This window comes from Oncorhynchus tshawytscha, linkage group LG14, assembly GCF_018296145.1.
Source record: "Oncorhynchus tshawytscha isolate Ot180627B linkage group LG14, Otsh_v2.0, whole genome shotgun sequence".
NCBI lineage: Eukaryota > Metazoa > Chordata > Actinopteri > Salmoniformes > Salmonidae > Oncorhynchus > Oncorhynchus tshawytscha.
In genome coordinates, this window is record NC_056442.1 from 58565136 (window position 1) to 58592635 (window position 27500).

General features: G+C 45.4%; 1 protein-coding gene and 1 long non-coding RNA gene across 2 annotated transcripts in view; both read left to right on the top strand.

Moving 5' to 3' along the window:
• The window catches only part of LOC121839199, a 25549-nt gene extending 7771 nt beyond the window's left edge, over positions 1 to 17778 (top strand). The window contains exon 3 of the long non-coding RNA XR_006078744.1: positions 17525 to 17778. This is a non-coding gene — a long non-coding RNA (uncharacterized LOC121839199). The remainder of the gene's footprint in view (positions 1 to 17524) is intronic.
• Positions 17779 to 19789: 2011 nt separating this feature from the next.
• The window catches only part of tmem91 (transmembrane protein 91), a 19779-nt gene continuing 12068 nt past the window's right edge, over positions 19790 to 27500 (top strand). Inside the window, exon 1 of the mRNA XM_042296628.1 lies at positions 19790 to 20640. Coding sequence (XP_042152562.1) covers positions 20182 to 20640 — 459 coding nt within the window. The 5' untranslated portion in view covers positions 19790 to 20181. The remainder of the gene's footprint in view (positions 20641 to 27500) is intronic.

Below are 27500 nucleotides of genomic sequence, written 5' to 3' on the forward strand. Positions count from 1 at the left end.
GCACCACTACAGACCAGCAGAATGTGGCCCTCAGCACCACTACAGACCAGCAGAATGTGGCCCTCAGCACCACTACAGACCAGCAGAATGTGGCCCTCAGCATCACTACAGACCAGCAGAATGTGGCCCTCAGCATCACTACAGACCAGCAGAATGTGGCCCTCAGCACCACTACAGACCAGCAGAATGTGGCCCTCAGCATCACTACAGACCAGCAGAATGTGGCCCTCAGCATCACTACAGACCAGCAGAATGTGGCCCTCAGCACCACTACAGACCAGCAGAATGTGGCCCTCAGCACCACTACAGACCAGCAGAATGTGGCCCTCAGCATCACTACAGACCAGCAGAATGTGGCCCTCAGCATCACTACAGACCAGCAGAATGTGGCCCTCAGCATCACTACAGACCAGCAGAATGTGGCCCTCAGCATCACTACAGACCAGCAGAATGTGGCCCTCAGCATAACTACAGACCAGCAGAATGTGGCCCTCAGCATCACTACAGACCAGCAGAATGTGGCCCTCAGCATCACTACAGACCAGCAGAATGTGGCCTCAGCATCACTACAGACCAGCAGAATGTGGCCCTCAGCATCACTACAGACCAGCAGAATGTGGCCCTCAGCATCACTACAGACCAGCAGAATGTGGCCCTCAGCATCACTACAGACCAGCAGAATGTGGCCCTCAGCACCACTACAGACCAGCAGAATGTGGCCCTCAGCACCACTACAGACCAGCAGAATGTGGCCCTCAGCACCACTACAGACCAGCAGAATGTGGCCCTCAGCACCACTACAGACCAGCAGAATGTGGCCCTCAGCACCACTACAGACCAGCAGAATGTGGCCCTCAGCATCACTACAGACCAGCAGAATGTGGCCCTCAGCATCACTACAGACCAGCAGAATGTGGCCCTCAGCATCACTACAGACCAGCAGAATGTGGCCCTCAGCATCACTACAGACCAGCAGAATGTGGCCCTCAGCACCACTACAGACCAGCAGAATGTGGCCCTCAGCACCACTACAGACCAGCAGAATGTGGCCCTCAGCATCACTACAGACCAGCAGAATGTGGCCCTCAGCATCACTACAGACCAGCAGAATGTGGCCCTCAGCACCACTACAGACCAGCAGAATGTGGCCCTCAGCACCACTACAGACCAGCAGAATGTGGCCCTCAGCACCACTACAGACCAGCAGAATGTGGCCCTCAGCACCACTACAGACCAGCAGAATGTGGCCCTCAGCATCACTACAGACCAGCAGAATGTGGCCCTCAGCATCACTACAGACCAGCAGAATGTGGCCCTCAGCATCACTACAGACCAGCAGAATGTGGCCCTCAGCACCACTACAGACCAGCAGAATGTGGCCCTCGGCATCACTACAGACCAGCAGAATGTGGCCCTCAGCATCACTACAGACCAGCAGAATGTGGCCCTCAGCATCACTACAGACCAGCAGAATGTGGCCCTCAGCACCACTACAGACCAGCAGAATGTGGCCCTCAGCATCACTACAGACCAGCAGAATGTGGCCCTCAGCACCACTACAGACCAGCAGAATGTGGCCCTCAGCACCACTACAGACCAGCAGAATGTGGCCCTCAGCACCACTACAGACCAGCAGAATGTGGCCCTCAGCACCACTACAGACCAGCAGAATGTGGCCCTCAGCATCACTGCAGACCAGCAGAATGTGGCCCTCAGCACCACTACAGACCAGCAGAATGTGGCCCTCAGCACCACTACAGACCAGCAGAATGTGGCCCTCAGCACCACTACAGACCAGCAGAATGTGGCCCTCAGCACCACTACAGACCAGCAGAATGTGGCCCTCAGCACCACTACAGACCAGCAGAATGTGGCCCTCAGCACCACTAAACCACTACAGACCAGCAGAATGTGGCCCTCAGCACCACTACAGACCAGCAGAATGTGGCCCTCAGCACCACTACAGACCAGCAGAATGTGGCCCTCAGCATCACTACAGACCAGCAGAATGTGGCCCTCAGCATCACTACAGACCAGCAGAATGTGGCCCTCAGCACCACTACAGACCAGCAGAATGTGGCCCTCAGCATCACTACAGACCAGCAGAATGTGGCCCTCAGCATCACTACAGACCAGCAGAATGTGGCCCTCAGCATCACTACAGACCAGCAGAATGTGGCCCTCAGCATCACTACAGACCAGCAGAATGTGGCCCTCAGCATCACTACAGACCAGCAGAATGTGGCCCTCAGCATCACTACAGACCAGCAGAATGTGGCCCTCAGCACCACTACAGACCAGCAGAATGTGGCCCTCAGCATCACTACAGACCAGCAGAATGTGGCCCTCAGCACCACTACAGACCAGCAGAATGTGGCCCTCAGCACCACTACAGACCAGCAGAATGTGGCCCTCAGCATCACTACAGACCAGCAGAATGTGGCCCTCAGCACCACTACAGACCAGCAGAATGTGGCCCTCAGCACCACTACAGACCAGCAGAATGTGGCCCTCAGCACCACTACAGACCAGCAGAATGTGGCCCTCAGCACCACTACAGACCAGCAGAATGTGGCCCTCAGCATCACTACAGACCAGCAGAATGTGGCCCTCAGCACCACTACAGACCAGCAGAATGTGGCCCTCAGCATCACTACAGACCAGCAGAATGTGGCCCTCAGCATCACTACAGACCAGCAGAATGTGGCCCTCAGCACCACTACAGACCAGCAGAATGTGGCCCTCAGCATCACTACAGACCAGCAGAATGTGGCCCTCAGCATCACACAGACCAGCAGAATGTGGCCCTCAGCACCACTACAGACCAGCAGAATGTGGCCCTCAGCATCACTACAGACCAGCAGAATGTGGCCCTCAGCACCACTACAGACCAGCAGAATGTGGCCCTCAGCACCACTACAGACCAGCAGAATGTGGCCCTCAGCATCACTACAGACCAGCAGAATGTGGCCCTCAGCACCACTACAGACCAGCAGAATGTGGCCCTCAGCACCACTACAGACCAGCAGAATGTGGCCCTCAGCACCACTACAGACCAGCAGAATGTGGCCCTCAGCATCACTACAGACCAGCAGAATGTGGCCCTCAGCACCACTACAGACCAGCAGAATGTGGCCCTCAGCACCACTACAGACCAGCAGAATGTGGCCCTCAGCACCACTACAGACCAGCAGAATGTGGCCCTCAGCACCACTACAGACCAGCAGAATGTGGCCCTCAGCATCACTACAGACCAGCAGAATGTGGCCCTCAGCACCACTACAGACCAGCAGAATGTGGCCCTCAGCACCACTAAACCACTACAGACCAGCAGAATGTGGCCCTCAGCATCACTACAGACCAGCAGAATGTGGCCCTCAGCATCACTACAGACCAGCAGAATGTGGCCCTCAGCATCACTACAGACCAGCAGAATGTGGCCCTCAGCATCACTACAGACCAGCAGAATGTGGCCCTCAGCATCACTACAGACCAGCAGAATGTGGCCCTCAGCATCACTACAGACCAGCAGAATGTGGCCCTCAGCATCACTACAGACCAGCAGAATGTGGCCCTCAGCATCACTACAGACCAGCAGAATGTGGCCCTCAGCATCACTACAGACCAGCAGAATGTGGCCCTCAGCATCACTACAGACCAGCAGAATGTGGCCCTCAGCATCACTACAGACCAGCAGAATGTGGCCCTCAGCACCACTACAGACCAGCAGAATGTGGCCCTCAGCACCACTACAGACCAGCAGAATGTGGCCCTCAGCACCACTACAGACCAGCAGAATGTGGCCCTCAGCACCACTACAGACCAGCAGAATGTGGCCCTCAGCACCACTACAGACCAGCAGAATGTGGCCCTCAGCACCACTACAGACCAGCAGAATGTGGCCCTCAGCATCACTACAGACCAGCAGAATGTGGCCCTCATGACCAGCAGAATGTGGCCCTCAGCACCACTACAGACCAGCAGAATGTGGCCCTCAGCATCACTACAGACCAGCAGAATGTGGCCCTCAGCACCACTACAGACCAGCAGAATGTGGCCCTCAGCATCACTACAGACCAGCAGAATGTGGCCCTCAGCACCACTACAGACCAGCAGAATGTGGCCCTCAGCATCACTACAGACCAGCAGAATGTGGCCCTCAGCACCACTACAGACCAGCAGAATGTGGCCCTCAGCATCACTACAGACCAGCAGAATGTGGCCCTCAGCATCACTACAGACCAGCAGAATGTGGCCCTCAGCACCAGACAGACCAGCAGAATGTGGCCCTCAGCACCACTACAGACCAGCAGAATGTGGCCCTCAGCACCACTACAGACCAGCAGAATGTGGCCCTCAGCACCACTACAGACCAGCAGAATGTGGCCCTCAGCACCACTACAGACCAGCAGAATGTGGCCCTCAGCACCACTACAGACCAGCAGAATGTGGCCCTCAGCATCACTACAGACCAGCAGAATGTGGCCCTCAGCACCACTACAGACCAGCAGAATGTGGCCCTCAGCACCACTACAGACCAGCAGAATGTGGCCCTCAGCACCACTACAGACCAGCAGAATGTGGCCCTCAGCATCACTACAGACCAGCAGAATGTGGCCCTCAGCACCACTACAGACCAGCAGAATGTGGCCCTCAGCATCACTACAGACCAGCAGAATGTGGCCCTCAGCATCACTACAGACCAGCAGAATGTGGCCCTCAGCACCACTACAGACCAGCAGAATGTGGCCCTCAGCACCACTACAGACCAGCAGAATGTGGCCCTCAGCATCACTACAGACCAGCAGAATGTGGCCCTCAGCACCACTACAGACCAGCAGAATGTGGCCCTCAGCATCACTACAGACCAGCAGAATGTGGCCCTCAGCACCACTACAGACCAGCAGAATGTGGCCCTCAGCATCACTACAGACCAGCAGAATGTGGCCCTCAGCACCACTACAGACCAGCAGAATGTGGCCCTCAGCATCACTACAGACCAGCAGAATGTGGCCCTCAGCACCACTACAGACCAGCAGAATGTGGCCCTCAGCACCACTAAACCACTACAGACCAGCAGAATGTGGCTGTCAGCACCACTACAGACCAGCAGAATGTGGCCCTCAGCAACACTAAACCACTACAGACCAGTAGAATGTGGCCCTCAGCACCACTAAACCACTACTAACAAGCGTCTGCCTCAGTGGTGTAAAGCTCACAGCCATTGGCCTCTGGAGCAGTGGAAACGCGTTCTCTGGAGTGATGAATCTCGCTTCACCATCTGGCAGTCCGACGGACAAATCTGGGTTTGGCTGATGCCAAGAGAACGTTACCTGCCCGGATGCACAGTGCTAACTGTAAAGTTTGGTGGAGGAGGAATAATGATCTGGGGCTGTTTTTCATGGTTCAGGCCCCTTGGTTCCAGTGAGGGAAATCTAAGCGCTACAGCATACAATGACATTCTAGACTATTCTGTTCTTCCAACTTTGTGGCAACTGTGTGGGGAAGGCCCTTTCCTGTTTCAGCATGACAATGACATTGTCCCCACAGCAATGTTCCAACATCTAGTGGAAAGCCTTCCCAGAAGAGTGGAGGCTGTTATAGCAGCAATGTTCCAACATCTAGTGGAAAGCCTTCCCAGAAGAGTGGAGGCTGTTATAGCAGCAATGTTCCAACATCTAGTGGAAAGCCTTCCCAGAAGAGTGGAGGCTGTTACAGCAGCAATGTTCCAACATCTAGTGGAAAACCTTCCCAGAAGAGTGGAGGCTGTTATAGCAGCAATGTTCCAACATCTAATGGAAAGCCTTCCCAGAAGAGTGGAGGCTGTTATAGCAGCAATGTTCCAACATCTAATGGAAAGCCTTCCCAGAAGAGTGGAGGCTGTTATAGCAGCAAAGGGGGGACCAACTCCATATTAATGCCCATGATTTTGGAATGAGATGTTCAACAAGCAGGTGTCCACATACATTTGGTCAAGTAGTGTACTTGGTATTCATATTTAACGTAACTGTCATTTAACTAGGCAAGTCAGTCAATAACAAATTCTTATTTACAATGAGAGCCTCCCAAAAGGCCTCCTGCTGGGACGGGGATTAAAAACACTAAATAAAATACAAATATAAGACAAAACACACATCAGGACAGAAGAGACAACACTACATAGACAACACTACATAGAGAGAGACACCACTACATAGAGAGAGACACCACTACATAAAGAGAGACAACACAACACTACACTACATAAAGAGAGACACCACTACATAAAGAGAGACACCACTACATAAAGAGAGACACCACTACATAAAGAGAGACAACACAACACTACACTACATAAAGAGAGACACCACTACATAAAGAGAGACAACACAACACTACACTACATAAAGAGAGACAACACTACATAAAGAGAGACACCACTACATAAAGAGAGACAACACAACACTACACTACATAAAGAGAGACACCACTACATAAAGAGAGACAACACTACACTACATAAAGAGAGACACCACTACATAAAGAGAGACAACACTACATAAAGAGAGACACCACTACATAAAGAGAGACAACACTACATAGACAACACAACACTACATAAAGAGAGACAACACTACATAAAGAGAGACACCACTACATAAAGAGAGACAACACAACACTACATAAAGAGAGACAACACTACACTACATAAAGAGAGACAACACTACACTACATAAAGAGAGACAACACAACACTACATAAAGAGAGACAACACTACATAAAGAGAGACAACACAACACTACATAAAGAGAGACAACACAACACTACATAAAGAGAGACAACACAACACTACATAAAGAGAGACAACACAACACTACATAAAGAGAGACAACACTACATAAAGAGAGACAACACAACACTACATAAAGAGAGACAACACTACACTACATAAAGAGAGACAACACTACATAAATAGAGACAACACTACACTACATAAAGAGAGACAACACTACATAAAGAGAGACAACACTACATAAAGAGAGACAACACAACACTACATAAAGAGAGACAACACAACACTACATAAAGAGAGACAACACAACACTACATAGACAACACAACACTACATAAAGAGAGACAACACTACATAAAGAGAGACAACACAACACTACATAGACAACACAACACTACATAAAGAGAGACAACACTACATAAAGAGAGACACCACTACACTACATAGACAACACAACACTACATAAAGAGAGACAACACAACATAAAGAGAGACAACACAACACTACATAAAGAGAGACAACACTACATAAAGAGAGACAACACAACATAAAGAGAGACAACACAACACTACACAAAGAGAGACAACACAACATAAAGAGAGACAACACTACATAAAGAGAGACAACACTACATAAAGAGAGACAACACTACATAAAGAGAGACAACACAACACTACATAGAGAGACCACAACACTACATAAAGAGAGACAACACAACATAAAGAGAGACAACACTACATAAAGAGAGACAACACTACATAAAGAGAGACAACACAACATAAAGAGAGACAACACAACACTACATAAAGAGAGACAACACAACACAACATAAAGAGAGACAACACAACACTACATAAAGAGAGACACCACAAATCTACATAAAGAGAGACAACACAACACTACATAAAGAGAGACAACACAACATAAAGAGAGACAACACAACATAAAGAGAGACAACACAACATAAAGAGAGACAACACAACATAAAGAGAGACAACACAACACTACATAAAGAGAGACAACACAACATAAAGAGAGACAACACAACATAAAGAGAGACAACACTACATAAAGAGAGACAACACTACATAAAGAGAGACAACACAACATAAAGAGAGACAACACAACACTACATAAAGAGAGACAACACTACATAAAGAGAGACAACACAACACTACATAAAGAGAGACAACACTACATAAAGAGAGACAACACAACACTACATAAAGAGAGACAACACTACATAAAGAGAGACAACACAACACTACATAGAGACACCACAACACTACATAAAGAGAGACAACACAACACTACATAGACAACACAACACTACATAAAGAGAGACAACACAACATAAAGAGACAACACAACACTACATAAAGAGAGACAACACTACATAAAGAGACACCACAACACTACATAGAGACACCACAACACTACATAAAGAGAGACAACACAACATAAAGAGAGACAACACAACACTACATAAAGAGAGACACCACAACACTACATAAAGAGAGACAACACAACACTACATAAAGAGAGACACCACAACACTACATAAAGAGAGACACCACAACACTACATAAAGAGAGACAACACAACACTACATAAAGAGAGACACTATAACACTACATAAAGAGAGACAACACTACATAGAGAGACCACACAACATAAGAGACAAAACAACACCACATAAAGAGAGACAACACAACACTACATAAAGAGAGACACCACAACACTACATAAAGAGACACAACACTACATAAAGAGAGACAACACAACACTACATAAAGAGAGACACCACAACACTACATAAAGAGAGACACCACAACACTACATAAAGAGAGACAACACAACATAGAGAGACAACACAACATAGAGACAACACAACACTACATAAAGAGAGACAAAACAACACTACATAGAGACAACACTACATAAAGAGAGACAACACAACACTACATAAAGAGAGACAACACTACATAAAGAGAGACAACACAACACTACATAAAGAGAGACAACACTACATAAAGAGAGACAACACAACACTACATAAAGAGAGACAACACTACATAAAGAGAGACAACACAACACTACATAAAGAGAGACAACACAACACTACATAAAGAGAGACAACACAACACTACATAAAAGAGACACCACAACACTACCTAAAGAGAGACAACAACACTACATAAAGAGAGACAACACAACACTACATAAAGAGAGACAACACAACACTACATAAAGAGAGACAACAACAGCAGGTGTAGAAACGGTGGCACATAAAGAGAGACAACACTACATAAAGAGAGACAACACTACATAAAGAGAGACAACACTACATAAAGAGAGACAACACTACATAAAGAGAGACAACACAACACTACATAAAGAGAGACACCACAACACTACATAAAGAGAGACACCACAACACTACATACAGAGAGACACCACAACACTACATAAAGAGAGACACCACAACACTACATAAAGAGAGACAACACAACACTACATAAAGAGAGACACCACAACACTACATAAAGAGAGACACCACAACACTACATAAAGAGAGACAACACAACACTACATAAAGAGAGACACCACAACACTACATAAAGAGAGACAACACTACAGTTGAAAGAGAGACAACACTACATAAAGAGAGACAACACTACATAAAGAGAGACAACACAACACTACATAAAGAGAGACAACACAACACTACATAAAGAGAGACAACACAACACTACATAAATAGAGACAACACTACATAAAGAGAGACAACACAACACTACATAAAGAGAGACAACACTACATAAAGAGAGACAACACAACACTACATAAAGAGAGACAACACAACACTACATAAAGAGAGACAACACAACACTACATAAAGAGAGACAACACTACATAAAGAGACAAGACAACACTACATAAAGAGAGACAACACAACACTACCCACAGAGACACCCCAACACTACATAAAGAGAGGCACCATAACACTACATAAAGAGAGACACCCCAACACTACATAAAGAGAGACAACACAACACTACATAAAGAGAGACAACACAACACTACATAAAGAGAGACAACACAACACTACATAAAGAGAGACACCACAACACTACATAAAGAGAGACAACACAACATAAAGAGAGACAACACTACATAAAGAGAGACAACACTACATAAAGAGAGACAACACAACACTACATAAAGAGAGACAAGACAACACTACATAAAGAGAGACACCACAACACTACATAAAGAGAGACAACACAACACTACATAAAGAGAGACAACACAACACAACATAAAGAGAGACAACACTACATAAAGAGAGACAACACAACACTACATAAAGAGAGACAACACTACATCCAAAGAGAGACAACACTACATAAAGAGAGACAACACAACACTACATAAAGAGAGACAACACTACATAAAGAGAGACACCACAACACTACATAAAGAGAGACACCACAACACTACATAAAGAGAGACAACACTACATAAAGAGAGACAACACTACATAAAGAGAGACAACACTACATAAAGAGAGACAACACAACACAACATAAAGAGAGACAACACAACACAACATAAAGAGAGACAACACACAACACAACATAAAGAGACACCACAACACTACATAAAGAGAGACACCACAACACTACATAAAGAGAGACAACACTACATAAAGAGAGACAACACTACATAAAGAGAGACACCACAACACTACATAAAGAGAGACAACACTACATAAAGAGAGACACCACAACACTACATAAAGAGAGACAACACAACACTACATAAAGAGAGACACCACAACACTACATAAAGAGAGACCTAAGACAACAACACAGCATGGCAGCAACACAAAACACGATACAAACATTATTGGGCAACAACACAAAGAGCAAGAAGGTAGAGACAATACAGTTACCAGTCAAACGTATCTACAAAAAAAGTATACTTCCTGTATATAACCATGTTAGTACCTGGTACTTCCTGTATATAACCATGTTAGTACCTGGTACTTCCTGTATATAACCATGTTATTACCTGGTACTCCCTGTATATAACCATGTTATTACCTGGTACTCCCTGTATATAACCATGTTAGTACCTGGTACTTCCTGTATATAACCATGCTATTACCTGGTACTTCCTGTATATAGCCATGTTATTACCTGGTACTTCCTGTATATAACCATGTTAGTACCTGGTACTTCCTGTGTATAACCATGCTATTACCTGGTACTTCCTGTATATAGCCATGTTATTACCTGGTACTTCCTGTATATAACCATGCTATTACCTGGTACTTCCTGTATATAACCATGTTATTACCTGGTACTTCCTGTATATAGCCATGTTATTACCTGGTACTTCCTGTATATAGCCATGTTATTACCTGGTACTTCCTGTATATAGCCATGTTATTACCTGGTACTTCCTGTATATAACCATGTTATTACCTGGTACTTCCTGTTTATAACCATGTATTTACCTGGTACTCCCTGTATACAGCCATGTTATTACCTGGTACTTCCTGTATATAACCATGTAATTACCTGGTACTTCCTGTATATAACCATGTTATTACCTGGTACTTCCTGTATATAGCCATGTTATTACCTGATACTTCCTGTATATAACCATGTTATTACCTGGTACTTCCTGTATATAGCCATTTTATTACCTGGTACTTCCTGTATATAGCCATGTTATTACCTGGTACTTCCTGTATACTGCCATGTTATTGCCTGGTACCTGGTACTCCTGTATATAGCCTTCCTGTATATAGCCATGTTATTACCTGGTACTTCCTGTATATAACCATGTTATTACCTGGTACTTCCTGTATATAACCATGTATTTACCTGGTACTCCCTGTATACAGCCATGTTATTACCTGGTACTTCCTGTATATAACCATGTAATTACCTGGTACTTCCTGTATATAACCATGTTATTACCTGATACTTCCTGTATATAACCATGTTATTACCTGGTACTTCCTGTATATAGCCATGTTATTACCTGGTACTTCCTGTATATATCCATGTTATTACCTGGTACTTCCTGTATACTGCCATGTTATTACCTGGTACTCCCTGTATACTGCCATGTTATTACCTGGTACTTCCTGTATATAACCATGTTATTACCTGGTACTTCCTGTATATAACCATGTTATTACCTGGTACTCCCTGTATATAACCATGTTATTACCTGGTACTTCCTGTATATAACCATGTTATTACCTGGTACTTCCTGTATATAACCATGTTATTACCTGGTACTTCCTGTATATAACCATGTTATTACCTGGTACTTCCTGTATATAGCCATGTTATTACCTGATACTTCCTGTATATAACCATGTTATTACCTGATACTTCCTGTATATAACCATGTTATTACCTGGTACTTCCTGTATATAGCCATGTTATTACCTGGTACTTCCTGTATATATCCATGTTATTACCTGGTACTTCCTGTATATAGCCATGTTATTACCTGGTACTTCCTGTATACTGCCATGTTATTACCTGGTACTCCCTGTATACTGCCATGTTATTACCTGGTACTTCCTGTATATAACCATGTTATTACCTGGTACTTCCTGTATATAACCATGTTATTACCTGGTACTCCCTGTATATAACCATGTTATTACCTGGTACTTCCTGTATATAACCATGTTATTACCTGGTACTTCCTGTATATAACCATGTTATTACCTGGTACTTCCTGTATATAGCCATGTTATTACCTGATACTTCCTGTATATAACCATGTTATTACCTGGTACTTCCTGTATATAGCCATGTTATTACCTGGTACTTCCTGTATATAGCCATGTTATTACCTGGTACTTCCTGTATACTGCCATGTTATTACCTGGTACTCCCTGTATATAGCCATGTTATTACCTGGTACTTCCTGTATATAGCCATGCTATTACCTGGTACTTCCTGTATATAGCCATGTTATTACCTGGTACTTCCTGTATATAACCATGTTATTACCTGGTACTTCCTGTATACTTCCTGTATATAACCATGTTATTGTTCCTCGTTGTGGATTTATTCCTTATTTTTCTATTATTTCTCTATTCTCTTTCTCTCTCACACACTCCACTCTTCAAATCATCAAATCAAATCAAATTTTATTTGTCACATACACATGGTTAGCAATTCCAAAACTACTACCTTATAGACACAAGTGTAAGGGGATAAAGAATATGTACATAAAGATATATGAATGAGTGATGGTACAGAGCAGCATAGGCAAGATACAGTAGATGGTATCGAGTGCAGTATATACATATGAGATGAGTATGTAAACCAAGTGGCATAGTTAAAGTGGCTAGTGATACATGTATTACATAAAGATGCAGTAGATGATATAGAGTACAGTATATACGTATACATATGAGATGAATAATGTAGGGTATGTAAACATTATATTAGGTAGCATTGTTTAAAGTGGCTAGTGATATATTTTACATCATTTCCCATCATTAAAGTGGCTGGAGTTGAGTCAGTGTGTTGGCAGCAGCCACTGTTAGTCTACTCCTGTGATTTCTCTCTAGGGCCCGTAAGTAAACCATCCACTGTTATTCTACATCTGTGGTTTACCAAGCATGTGACAAATACAATTTGATTTGATTTAGAGGGAGGTGACATCTCCAGCCGTGCTCCTGCCACACCTCCCTAAAAGGGAATACGCCCGGGGTAAACATGGGGCCGCCCCCAAACAACACACTATTCCCTACATAGGGCACTTGCCCTGAGGGAGTGTAATACATAGGGAATAGGGTACCATTTGGGACCAAATCCCATTGTTCTCTGTCTGTCAGCCCGGCCTGGCTGTGAAACTCTGAGGTAGGTGTGTGTGTGTGTGTGTGTGTGTGTGTGTGTGTGTGTGTGTGTGTGTGTGTGTGTGTGTGTGTGTGTGTGTGTGTGTGACAGGCAAAGCGGCTGACTGTGTGTCCTGGCGTTGTGATGATGAGACAGCAGATTCCCGAGAGCCTTACACGCACACGCACACACACAGACATTATTATTATTCCCTAAACCATGTCACCAGGGCCCAGAGTTATTCCCTAAACCATGTCACTAGGGTCCAGAGTTATTCCCCTAAACCAGAGTTATTCCCCTAAACCATGTCACCAGGGCCCAGAGTTATTCCCCTAAACCATGTCACTAGGGCCCAGAATTATTCCCCTAAACCATGTCACTAGGGCCCAGAGTTATTCCCCTAAACCATGTCACTAGGGCCCAGAGTTATTCCCCTAAACCATGTCACTAGGGCCCAGAGTTATTCCCCTAAACCATGTGACTAGGGCCCAGAGTTATTCCCCTAAACCATGTGACTAGGGCCCAGAGTTATTCCCCTAAACCATGTCACTAGGGCCCAGAGTTATTCCCTAAACCATGTCACTAGGGCCCAGAGGTATTCCCCTAAACCATGTCACTAGGGCCCAGAGTTATTCCCCTAAACCATGTCACAAGGCCCAGAGTTATTCCCCTGAACCATGTCACAAGGCCAAGATTTATTCCCTAAACCATGTCACTAGGACCAGATTTCATTCCCTAAACCATGTCACTAGGGCCCAGAGTCATTCCCCTAAACAATGTCACCAGGGCCCAGAGTTATTCCCCTAAACCATGTCACCAGGGCCCAGAGTTATTCCCCTAAACCATGTCAGCAGGGCCTGGAGTTATTCCCCTAAACCATGTCACCAGGGCCCAGAGTTATTCCCTGAACCATGTCACTAGGCCCCAGAGTTATTCCCCTAAACCATGTCACTAGGGCCCAGAGTTATTCCCCTAAACCATGTCGCTAGGGCCCAGAGTTATTACCCTAAACCATGTCACTAGGGCCCAGAGTTATTCCCCTAAACCATGTCACTAGGGCCCAGAGTTATTCCCCTGAAGCATGTCACTAGGGCCCAGAGTTACTCCCCTAAACCATGTCACCAAGGCCCAGAGTTATTCCCTAAACCATGTCACTAGGGCCCAGAGTTATTACCCTAAACCATGTCACTAGGGCCCAGAGTTATTCCCCTAAACCATGTCACTAGGGCCCAGAGTTATTCCCCTAAACCATGTCACCAAGGCCCAGAATTATTCCCCTGAACCATGTCACTAGGACCAAGATTTATTCAAATCAAACCAATGTCACTCAAATCAGAGTTTTCTAAACAATGTCACCAGGGCCCAGAGTTATTCCCCTAAACCATGTGCTTCTAGGTTCCAACAATGCAGTAAAACCATGTCACCAGGGCCTAAGTTATTCCAAAAAAAACCATGTCATAGGGCCCAGTGTTATTCCCCTGAACCATGTCACTAGGATGAAGAGTTATTCCCTGAACCATGTCACCAGGGCCCAGAGTTATACAGTAAACCATGTCACCAGGGCCCAGAGTTATACATATGAAACCATGTCACCAGGGCAGAGTTATGGCCCTGAACCATGTCACCAGGGCCCAGAGTTATTGATAAACGATGTCACCAGGGCCCAGAGTTATTCCCATAAACCATGTCACCAGGGCCCAGAGTTATTATCTAAACCATGTTTAAAGGGCCCAGAGTTATTTAAACCATGTCACCAGGGCCCAGAGTTATTCCCATGAAACCATGTCACCAGGGCCCAGAGTTATTGAAACCATGTCAGTAGGGCCCAGAGTTATTCCCTAAACCATGTCACCAGGGCCCAGAGTTATTCCCCTAAACCATGTCACCAGGGCCCAGAGTTATTCCCCTAAACCATGTCACCAGGGCCCAGAGTTATTCCTCTAAACCATGTCACCAGGGCCAGAGTTATTCCCCTAAACCATGTCACTAGGGCCCAAAGTTATTCCCCTAAACCATGTCACCAAGGCCCAGAATTATTCCCCTGAACCATGTCACTAGGACCAAGATTTATTCCCCTAAACCATGTCACTAGGGCCCAGAGTCATTCCCCTAAACCATGTCACCAGGGCCCAGAGTTATTCCCCTAAACCATGTCACCAGGGCCCGGAATTATTCCCCTAAACCATGTCACCAGGGCCTGGAGTTATTCCCCTAAACCATGTCACCAGGGCCCAGAGTTATTCCCCTAAACCATGTCACTAGGGCCCAGAGTTATTCCCCTAAACCATGTCACTAGGGCCCAGAGTTATTCCCCTAAACCATGTCACCAAGGCCCAGAGTTATTCCCCTAAACCATGTCACTAGGGCCAAGATTTATTCCCCTAAACCATGTCACTAGGGCCCAGAGTCATTCCCCTAAACCATGTCACCAGGGCCCAGAGTTATTCCCCTAAACCATGTCACCAGGGCCCAGAGTTATTCCCTAAACCATGTCACCAGGGCCCAGAGTTATTCCTCTAAACCATGTCACCAGGGCCCAGAGTTACTCCCCTAAACCATGTCACTAGGGCCCAAAGTTATTCCCCTAAACCATGTCACCAGGGCCCAGAGTTATTCCCCTAAACCATGTCACCAGGGCCCAGAGTTACTCCCCTAAACCATGTCACCAGGGCCCAGAGTTATTCCCCTAAACCATGTCACCAGGGCCCAGAGTTATTCCCCTAAACCATGTCAGTGCCCAGAGTTATTCCCCTAAAGTGCCCAGGGCCCAGAGTTATTCCCCTAAACCATGTCACCAGTGCCCAGAGTTATTCCCCTAAACCATGTCACCAGGGCCCAGAGTTATTCCCCTAAACCATGTCACCAGTGCCCAGAGTTCTGGCAGACCTGATGTGTGTCTGTGAAGTAATTCAGCAGCTTGAGATACTGAGTACTGTAGTTTGGGTCTGTCCTTCCTGCTGTACCCCCTCTTCTCCCCAATTGGTAGTTACAGTCTTGTCCCATCGCTGCAACTCCCCTACGGACTCGGGAGAGGCGAAGGTCGAGAGCCACGTGTCCTCCGAAACACGACCGTGCCAAGCCGCACTGCTTCTTGACACACTGCATGCTTAACCCGGGAAACCAGCCGCACCAATGAGTCGGTGAAACACCGTCAAGCTGGCGACCCAAAATCAGCTTGCAGGCTTCAAAACGAGTCGCTAGAGCGCGATGGGACAAGGAAATCCCAGCCAGCCAAATCCTCCTTTCACCCAGACGACCCTGGGACAATTGTGTGCCGCCTCATGGTTCTCCCAGTTCACGGCCAGCTCTGACACAACCCGGGATCGAACCCAGGTCTGAAGTGCCACATCTAGCACTAGCGATACAGTACCTTAGACCACTGCGTCACTCAGGAGGACTGTCCTGCTGGATCCCTGAGGGCTATTTGGAATGGCTCTTGGGGGTGCTGATTTTCCGGGTGCAGATAGCTGTCGGTTCCACTACTCGGCGGCTGCTGTTGTTACCTTTTCACTAACCTGACGTACTTTACGAGGTCAAATAAAACACTTGAGCCGTGTCTCCAGGAAACTGAAAAAAATTAGGTTGAAAAGACTGTATCCTTGTAAACCGTAAACATCTGGTCTTTATCACTGACAGCAGCTGGCCACCTAGCATCATGGCATCTCTCTGACTCCCCCCTCAAAAAAATAGACTGTGACACTGTTAGACACTAGGGTACGAGCCTGTTTGGCACCACCATACCATTCACTCGGAATATATTACACTACGACTCCCAGAGAGACGTAACACAGTTTGCAGAGACGAAGTGTTGACAACCTGAGGAGGCTAAAAATGTTCTAACTGTCTGACCTTGTTCCCTCTTTGGCAGAGCTGCACCTCGTCGGCAGAGGACGACAGACTACCCACCAAAACGACCGGCTGGCTGACCGACCGATCGACTCCTCCCCTTCTGTGGCTTTATTGAATGGGATCCTGGTCACAGCGGAGCTGGAGAATTTAAAATACGTGTCCCTCAGGAGTACTTCTGTCCTACACGCGTAGCTGTGCCCCGAGCAGCAAGCTGCGAAACACACAGCCAATAAATCAATAGCAGGGACCTCAGATTTCTCCATTACCACCTCCCCCCCCGGCTGGCCTGGCGGAGGACAGCAGCAGAGCTACAGATGAGAACCTGCTGACCAGGGCCTAACCACCACAGCCCCTGGAGGACAGCCGTGGAGGACAGCCCTGGGGGACAGCCCTGGGGGACAGCCGTGGAGGACAGCAGCAGAGCTACAGATGAGAACCTGCTGACCAGGGCCTAACCACCACAGCCCCTGGAGGACAGCTGTGGAGGACAGCCGAGGAGGACAGCCCTGGTTCTGGACCCTCTCTAACCATCAACACAAGACAAGGGTGTTCTGACTGCAGTGGTGACGAGGGCAGAGGCCTGGTTGTGGTCCCTCTGGTTCCATTTGGAGCAACAATACACCCGAAGGCAGCTAAACACAGAGAAGCCCACAATGACATCCTGAAAATACTTATTTTATAGCTATTTTCTCTCTCCTCTTATTTCTAGACCTTCAAGTCCTTGTGTTTTTATTCAAGCAGGTTTTTACACAGGGAGAAAATAACATGAGTATAAGCATTGTCCGTGATGATGCTTTTTGAGGATTATGTCTTGATGTTTGACAGTTATAGGGAAATTGAATTCAGGCTTTAAAACCCCCGTCCCAATATTTCCCTTGTCCTCTGTCGCTATAGTAATCAAGGTCGTCCGCGTTCAGAGTGTTATTTGAGACTGAGCAACAATAGCATGTTCATGACCGTATACACACTCCATCATGTGAGAGGAGAGACAAGGGCCCCAGCCTTAATCCACCGGCCCCTGGAACAAATCATATCTGACGTGTGAAAAGAAAAAGAGACAACCCAAAAGAACCCAACAGAACAGAACCCAACACAACACAACACAACGCAACACAACACAACAGAACCCAACACAACAGAACCCAACAGAACCCAACAGAACCCAACACAACACAACAGAATACAACCCAACACAACAGAACCCAACACAACAGAACCCAACACAACAGAACCCAACACAACAGAACAGAACCCAACAGAACCCAACACAACACAACAGAACCCAACACAACAGAACAGAACAGAACCCAACACAACACAACAGAATACAACACAACACAACACAACAGAACCCAACACAACACAACAGAACACAACACAACAGAACCCAACCCAACAGAACAGAACCCAACACAACACAACAGAACACAACCCAACACAACACAACAGAACACAACACAACAGAACCCAACTCAACAGAACCCAGAACTCAACAGAACCCAACACAACAGAACAGAACCCAACAGAACACAACACAACACAACAGAACCCAACTCAACAGAACCCAACCCAACACAACAGAACACAACAGAACAGAACCCAACACAACAGAACACAACAGAACCCAACACAACACAACAGACCCAACAGAACACAACAGAACCCAACACAACAGAACAGAACAGAACACAACACAACAGAACACAACACAACAGAACAGAACCCAACAGAACACAACAGAACCCAACAAAACACAACATAACCCAACACAACAGAACCCAACACAACACAACAGAACCCAACACAACAGAACACAACAGAACACAACAGAACCCAACACAACAGAACCCAACACAACAGAACACAACACAACAGAACCCAACACAACAGAACCCAACACAACAGAACCCAACACAACAGAACACAACACAACAGAACACAACAGAACACAACACAACAGAACCCAACACAACCCAACAGAACACAACAGAACCCAACACAAGAGAACCCAACAGAACACAACACAACAGAACCCAACACAACAGAACACAATACAACAGAACACAACAGAACAGAACCCAACATAACAGACCAGAACCCAACGCAACAGAACCCAACACAGAACAGAACCCAACAGAACCCAACACAACACAACAGAACCCAACACAACACAACAGAACCCAACACAACACAACAGAACCCAACACAACAGAACGCAACACAACACAACAGAACCCAACACAACAGAACCCAACACACAACAACAGAACAGAACCCAACACAACAGAACCCAACACAACACAACATAACCCAACCCAACCCAACACAACAGAACCCAACACAACAGAACCCAACACAGAGGAGAGGTCTGGGGACCGACTACGGATGCCATGGTGATTTGTGCTTCTCTCTATCGGTTTGAGAACAAGGTCTGTAATAAGAGAACCATTGAAACTAATTGGATTGAACATGGATTACCAGTGTGCTCCTAAAGCCAGCGAGGCAGCGGCACTTTTCTCTTAAATCCAAAACAACACTTTTCAGGGACGCTTTCTCTTTTTATCTGCAAGATCGATTTCCAGACCATTGATTGGTTGATGTGGTGGCTTCCCTCCCGGCCAGGCCATCGGCTGCGTTAGCTATCTACCAGAACAGACCAGAGAGAGAGAAAGAGAGATGGAGAGTCTGGACGAACTAGATCACCCTCTGCTAGGAAGGGAGAGCCCCAAGGCAGATCCCCGAGGCCTGGGTACTACCTGCACCACTAACCACCTGTTCAACGGTGTCTTGATGAGGTGTGAGGAGGATAAGACACTGCCCCCACTGGGCTGGAGGGTTTACTGCGGGGGGGCAGGAGAACCAGGACCAGGGGAGCTCGGGTACCAGCAGGCCCAGCAACAGCTGCTAGATCCTTGCTCCCTCCCCAGCACTCTGGAGACCCTGTACCCACCGGCTCCTCTCTGGGGCCACCCTGATGCCATGGGTCTGGGGAACAAGGACTATTTGGAGACCACGTTTGTGGACATCTACCCCGAGTCACCGCTGGAGAGGAAACTGTTTGCGGAGAGCGAACAGGACATTCACTCTGTCTTCTACAGCCTAGAGGACGAAGACAATCTGCTGCCCGACTACGAGGTGAGAAAGGATCCCATTGTAGCACGGTCAGTAGGGCATGGTGCTTGCAATGCTAAGGGACGTGGGTTCGATTTCTGCTGGGGCCCCCCCATACATAACCTATGCATGAAAGTACCTTTGGATACAGTACATCTTCTAAATGCCATATCCTATATTACTCTACAGAAATATAACACAACATGTTGGTTTCATGAGCAGAAATAAAAGATAGCAGAAATGTTGTTTCTCTAAAATATTGTGAACAAATTTGTTTACATCCCTGTTAGTGAGCATTTCTCCTTTGCCAAGATAATCCATCCAACTGACTGGTCAGATTTACCAAATGGAGGGCGAGGGAGAGCTTTGTATGCGTCTCTGTGTGTGGAGTAAAGGTGGTCCAGAGATTATTTTCCTCTGGTTGCACATTTAACATGCTGATAGAAATGAGGTAGACAGACAGGCAGACAGACAGACAGACAGACAGACAGACAGACAGACAGACAGACAGACAGACAGACAGACAGACAGACAGACAGACAGACAGACAGACAGACAGACAGACAGACAGGCAGGCAGGCAGACAGACAGGGAAAGAGGGCAGAACAGAACAGAGAGAGAGACAGAGAGACAGAGACAGACAGACAGAGACAGGCAGATACAGAGAGACAGAGACAGAGAGACAGAGAGACAGACAGAGACAGAGACAGAGCAGGCAGGCAGAGAGAGAGAGAGACAGGCAGAGAGAGAGAGAGACAGAGAGAGAGAGAGAGAGAGACAGAGAGAGAGAGACAGGCAGATACAGAGACAGAGAGAGAGAGAGAGACAGAGACAGAGAGACAGAGAGAGAGAGAGACAGAGAGACAGAGAGAGACAGAGACAGAGAGAGAGAGAGAGAGACAGAGACAGAGACAGAGAGAGAGAGAGAGAGAGAGACAGAGAGACAGAGAGACAGATACAGAGAGAGAGAGACAGAGAGACAGGCAGATACAGAGAGAGAGAGAGAGAGAGACAGGCAGATACAGAGAGAGAGAGAGACAGAGAGACAGAGACAGAGAGAGAGAGACAGAGAGACAGGCAGATACAGAGAGAGAGAGAGAGAGAGACAGGCAGATACAGAGAGAGAGAGAGACAGAGAGACAGAGAGAGAGAGACAGAGAGAGAGAGACAGGCAGATACAGAGAGAGAGAGAGACAGAGAGACAGAGAGAGAGACAGAGAGACAGAGAGAGAGAGACAGGCAGATACAGAGAGACAGAGAGACAGAGAGAGAGAGAGACAGGCAGATACAGAGCATCAGACAGAGAGAGATTGAGTTTTTATAAAACCTTTATTTTATACTTAATTATTAACACAAATAATGGCACACTGTGCCTTTTCAGAAATTAATCAAAAACATTACATAAATGAGCATATATATATATATATATATATATATATATATATATATATATATATATATATATATATATATATATATATACATTCAACTTATTTCATCAACCAAAAATTGTTTCCTCCACAAAACATACCGCTCCTTCATAAGCCCACTTCTCCTCAAACAATGAGAGATCTTCTATATCTGAGAACGACTCAAAATCCACTTTTACTCTGGCTTTGACTAATCCTTTATAAACACATCTTACATCCTGTCCATAACCCTCTGTCTATTTTATGTTTCCTACTCAGAAAAAAATTGACATCTTAGCTTGTCCCAAAATAACATTTGACATTTTCTTACTATATTGAAATGCCAAAATATTAGTGTTATTGAAAATAAAAAAAACTCCCCTACAACGGTAAACAAAGGGTATTTTCGAAAATAGGTTTTATCCTGTCACATAAAACAGTGAAAATGTTTTCTCTTATATTATTAAAAGGACATCCATCTACACCATCTGAGATACAAAAGTAATAATTGCAATGATGCCATGGAACACCCTCCATTGCATATCACACCAGTCCCCTTTACTACCGGTGGCTTGTCTACATGCTGGCTTTACCTTGTCATCAAGGCCTAGTTTTACCCTCCAATGGGTGTCTATTCTATTTTTCAAAATGTTGACACACACCCCATATATAACTCCTTCCCATTCACCTCGTCCAAACCCACCTCGTCCAAACCCACCTCGTCCAAACCCACCTCGTCCAACCCTCTCAAATCCAGTAATGACGTCTTTCTGTTCAACTCTGGGATATTGGTTGTAATCCCTAGTCTTGGAAATGGGATGTTTTCATCTTGTACCTTCTTCTTGTACCTTCTTCTTGTACCTTCATCTTGTGGTTTTGAACCATAATTCCCTCTTCTACTGACAGAGCCTTCCTGCAGCTTTCCGACCTCACCCCCAAATGTTCAGCCACCCGTCCTCCATCCATGAAGGTGTCATGTCCATTAACCTCTCTGGGATGGTAGCGTCCAACCCCCGCCAACAGCCAGTGAAAGTGCCAAATTCAAAACAACAACAATCTCATCATTAAAATTCCTCAAGCATACAAGTATTTTACACCATTTTAAAGATAAAATTCTCATCAGTGTTGGATTTCAAAAAGGCTTAACAGCGAAAGCACCACATACGATTATGTTAGGTTAGCACCTAGTCACAGAAAAACACAGCCATTTTTCCAGCCAAAGAGAGGAGTCACAAAAAGCAGAAATATAGATCAAATGAATCACTAAACTTTGATGATCTTCATCAGATGACACTCATAGGACATCATGTTACACAATACATGTTCGATAAAGTGCATATTTATATCCAACAATCTGATTTTACATTGGCGTGTTATGTTCAGTAGTTCCAAAACATGCGGTGATTTTGCAGAGAGCCACATCAATTCACAGAAATACTCATAATAAACATTGATAAAAGATACAACTATTATACATGGAACTTTAGATAAACTTCTCCTTAATGCAACCGCTGTGTCAGATAATCTGAGTACAGCGCATAAAGATATCCGCCATATTGTGGAGTCAACATTAGTCAGAATTATATATATTATATATAATAAATTATAATATATAATTATATATATATCAATGGTAAGTGAATATTTATAATGCTATTTCTGACTAATGTTGACTCCAACATGGCGGATATTTCTTTGGCTGGATTGGGCTCTGAGCGCCGTACTCAGATTATTGCATGGTGTGCTTTTTCTGTAAAGTTTTTAAAAAATCTGACACAGCGGTTGCATTAAGGAGAAGTCTATCTTTAATTCTGTGAATAACACTTGTATCTTTTATCAATGTTTATTATGAGTATTTCTGTAAATTGATGTGGCTCTCTGCAAAATCACCGGATGTTTTGGAAGCAAAACATTACTGCACGTAACGCGCCAATGTAAACTGAGATCTTTGGATATAAATATGCACTTTATCCAACAAAACATACATGTATTGTGTAACATGATGTCCTATGAGTGTCATCTGATGAAGATCATCAAAGGTTAGTGATTCATTTTATCTATATTTCTGCTTTTTGTGACTCCTCTCTTTGGCTGGAAAAATGGCTGTGTGTGTTTTTGTGACTTGGCTCTGACCTAACATAATCATATGTTGTGCTTTCGCTATAAAGCCTTTTTGAAATCAGACACGATGGGTAGATTAACAAGAAGTTTATCTTTCTAAATCACTGACTGTGCAGTTAAAATCTCCAGCAAGAAATAAATCATTCTCAGTGTTACATTTCTCAATGGTATTTGATAATCTCTCTAAAAAATCACCCTCTCGACTGCCACTACTGGGGCAGTTAAAATCCCCAGCAAGAAATAAATCATTCTCAGTGTTACATTTCTCAATGGTATTTGATAATCTCTCTAAAAAAATCACCCTCTCGACTGCCACTACTGGGGCAGTTAAAATCCCCAGCAAGAAATAAATCATCCTCAGTGTTACATTTCTCAATGGTATTTGATAATCTCTCTAAAAAATCACCCTCTCGACTGCCACTACTGGGGCAGTTAAAATCCCCAGCAAGAAATAAATCATCCTCAGTGTTACATTTCTCAATGGTATTTGATAATCTCTCTAAAAAAACACCCTCTTGACTGCCACTACTGGGGCACGTACATGTATTAAACACATAGTGATGTCTTCATATCTCACTCTAACGTTTAATAACCTCCCCTCTACCACCTCTTCAACCTCATATGACAAAGGCAAAAAACCTCTTGAGAACAGGATGGCCACTCCCACTTTTTGAGCTTCCATTTCATTTTTTTTTTACACACCACTGTCCCTTTCCTTTCATTAACTCTACGGCTCTTTCTTTTTTGTTACGTCCCTCGCTCCTTTTATGTCAAAATAAGAAATCTTAAAACTGCTCCTGGCTGGGGAAAGACTACAGAGGAAGAGATAGAAAACATCTCTTACAGGAAGAGACGGAAAACATCTCTTACTGGAAGAGACGGAAAACATCTCTTACAGGAAGAGACAGAAAACATCTCTTACAGGAAGAGGCGGGAAACATCTCTTACAGGAAGAGACGGGAAACATCTCTTACAGGAAGAGACGGGAAACATCTCTTACAGGAAGAGACGGAAAACATCTCTTACAGGAAGAGACGGGAAACATCTCTTACAGGAAGAGACGGGAAACATCTCTTACAGGAAGAGACAGAAAACATCTCTTTACAGGAAGAGACAGAAAACATCTCTTTATAGGAAGAGACAGAAAACATCTCTTTATAGGAAGAGACAGAAAACATCTCTTACAGGAAGAGACGGGAAACATCTCTTACAGGAAGAGACAGAAACATCTCTTACAGGAAGAGACGGGAAACATCTCTTACAGGAAGAGACGGGAAACATCTCTTACAGGAAGAGACGGAAAACATCTCTTACAGGAAGAGGCGGGAAACATCTCTTACAGGAAGAGAGGAAAACATCTCTTTATAGGGGAAACATCTCTTACAGGAAGAGACGGAAAACATCTCTTACAGGAAGGAGAGACGGGAAACATCTCTTACAGGAAGGAAGAGACGGAAAACATCTCTTACAGGAAGAGACGGGAAAACATCTCTTACAGGAAGAGACGGAAAACATCTCTTACAGGAAGAGACGGAAAACATCTCTTACAGGAAGAGACAGGAAGGAAAACATCTCTTACAGGAAGAGAGACAGGAAGAGACGGGAAACATCTCTTACAGGAAGAGACGGGAAACATCTCTTACAGGAAGAGACGGGAAACATCTCTTACAGGAAGAGACGGGAAACATCTCTTACAGGAAGAGACGGGAAACATCTCTTACAGGAAGAGACGGGAAACATCTCTTTACAGAGTTAAGGCTGCAACTGAACCTTTTACTTTCCTTTGGAGTTTGTCTCGTGACAACTTTCTTGAGTCTAGCGATTTCAGGGCTTGTCAAACCTCCCCCAGTTATTATTTTTTTTTACATCAAAACCTTTGCTGATACAATAAACAAATCACTTTCAGGAAGAAAACAAATCTGTTACATTATAACCCTGCATACATTTCTTCCCTTTTGTTGATTTCAGAAATCGACGTACCTTCTCAATCCCATACCTCCCTTCCACCCCATTTCTCTCGCTATTTTGTTGTGATGCGTCAGACGACTCACTCGCTCTATCCTGACCAGAGGAAAACGTCACCATCTCTACAACCTGTTTATCCTCAAATGATTTATCAAGAAAACAGCTGCTTCATTTTCCATAGTTGTTTTTCTCCCAGACCTGGGCCCTGACAGACCTGGGCCCTGACAGACCTGGGCCCTGACAGACCTGGGCCCTGACAGACCTGGGCCCTGTCAGACCTGGGCCCTGTCAGACCTGGGCCCAGACAGACCTGGGCCCAGACAGACCTGGGCCCAGACAGACCTGGGCCCTGACAGACCTGGGCCCTGACAGACCTGGGCCCTGACAGACCTGGGCCCTGACAGACCTGGGCACTGACAGACCTGGGCCCTGTCAGACCTGGGCCCTGTCAGACCTGGGCCCTGTCAGACCTGGGCCCTGTCAGACCTGGGCCCTGTCAGACCTGGGCCCAGACAGACCTGGGCCCAGACAGACCTGGGCCCTGACAGACCTGGGCCCTGACAGACCTGGGCCCTGACAGACCTGGCCCTGACAGACCTGGGCACTGACAGACCTGGACCCTGACAGACCTGGACCCTGACAGACCTGGACCCTGACAGACCTGGACCCTGACAGACCTGGGCCCTGACAGTAAATCTCAGTAAGACCAAAATAATGGTGTTCCAAAAAAGGTCCAGTCGCCAGGACCACAAATATAAATTCCATCTAGACACCGTTGCCCTAGAGCACACAAAAAACTATACATATCTTGGCCTAAACATCAGCATCACAGGTAACTTCCACAAAGCTGTGAACGATCTGAGAGACAATGCAAGAAGGACCTTCTACGCCATCAAAAGGAACATAAAATTCAACACACCAATTAGGATCTGGCTAAAAATACTTGAATCAGTCATAGAATCCATTGCCCTTTATGGTTGTGAGGTCTGGGGTCCGCTCACCAACCAAGAATTCACCAAATGGGACAAACACCAAATTGAGACTCTGCATGCAGAATCCTGCAAAAAATCTCCTCAGTGTACAACGTAAAACACCAAATAATGCATGCAGAGCAGAATTAGGCCGATACCCACTAATTATCAAAATCCAGAAAAGAGCCGTTAAATTCTATAACCACCTAAAAGGAAGTGATTCCCAAACCTTCCATAACAAAGCCATCACCTACAGAGAGCTGAACCTGGAGAAGAGTCCCCTAAGCAAGCTGGTCCTGGGGCTCTGTTCACAAACACAAACGCACCCTACAGAGCCCCAGGATAGAAACACAATTAGACCCAACAAAATCATGAGAAAACAAAAAGATAATTACTTGACACATTGGAAAGAAGCAGT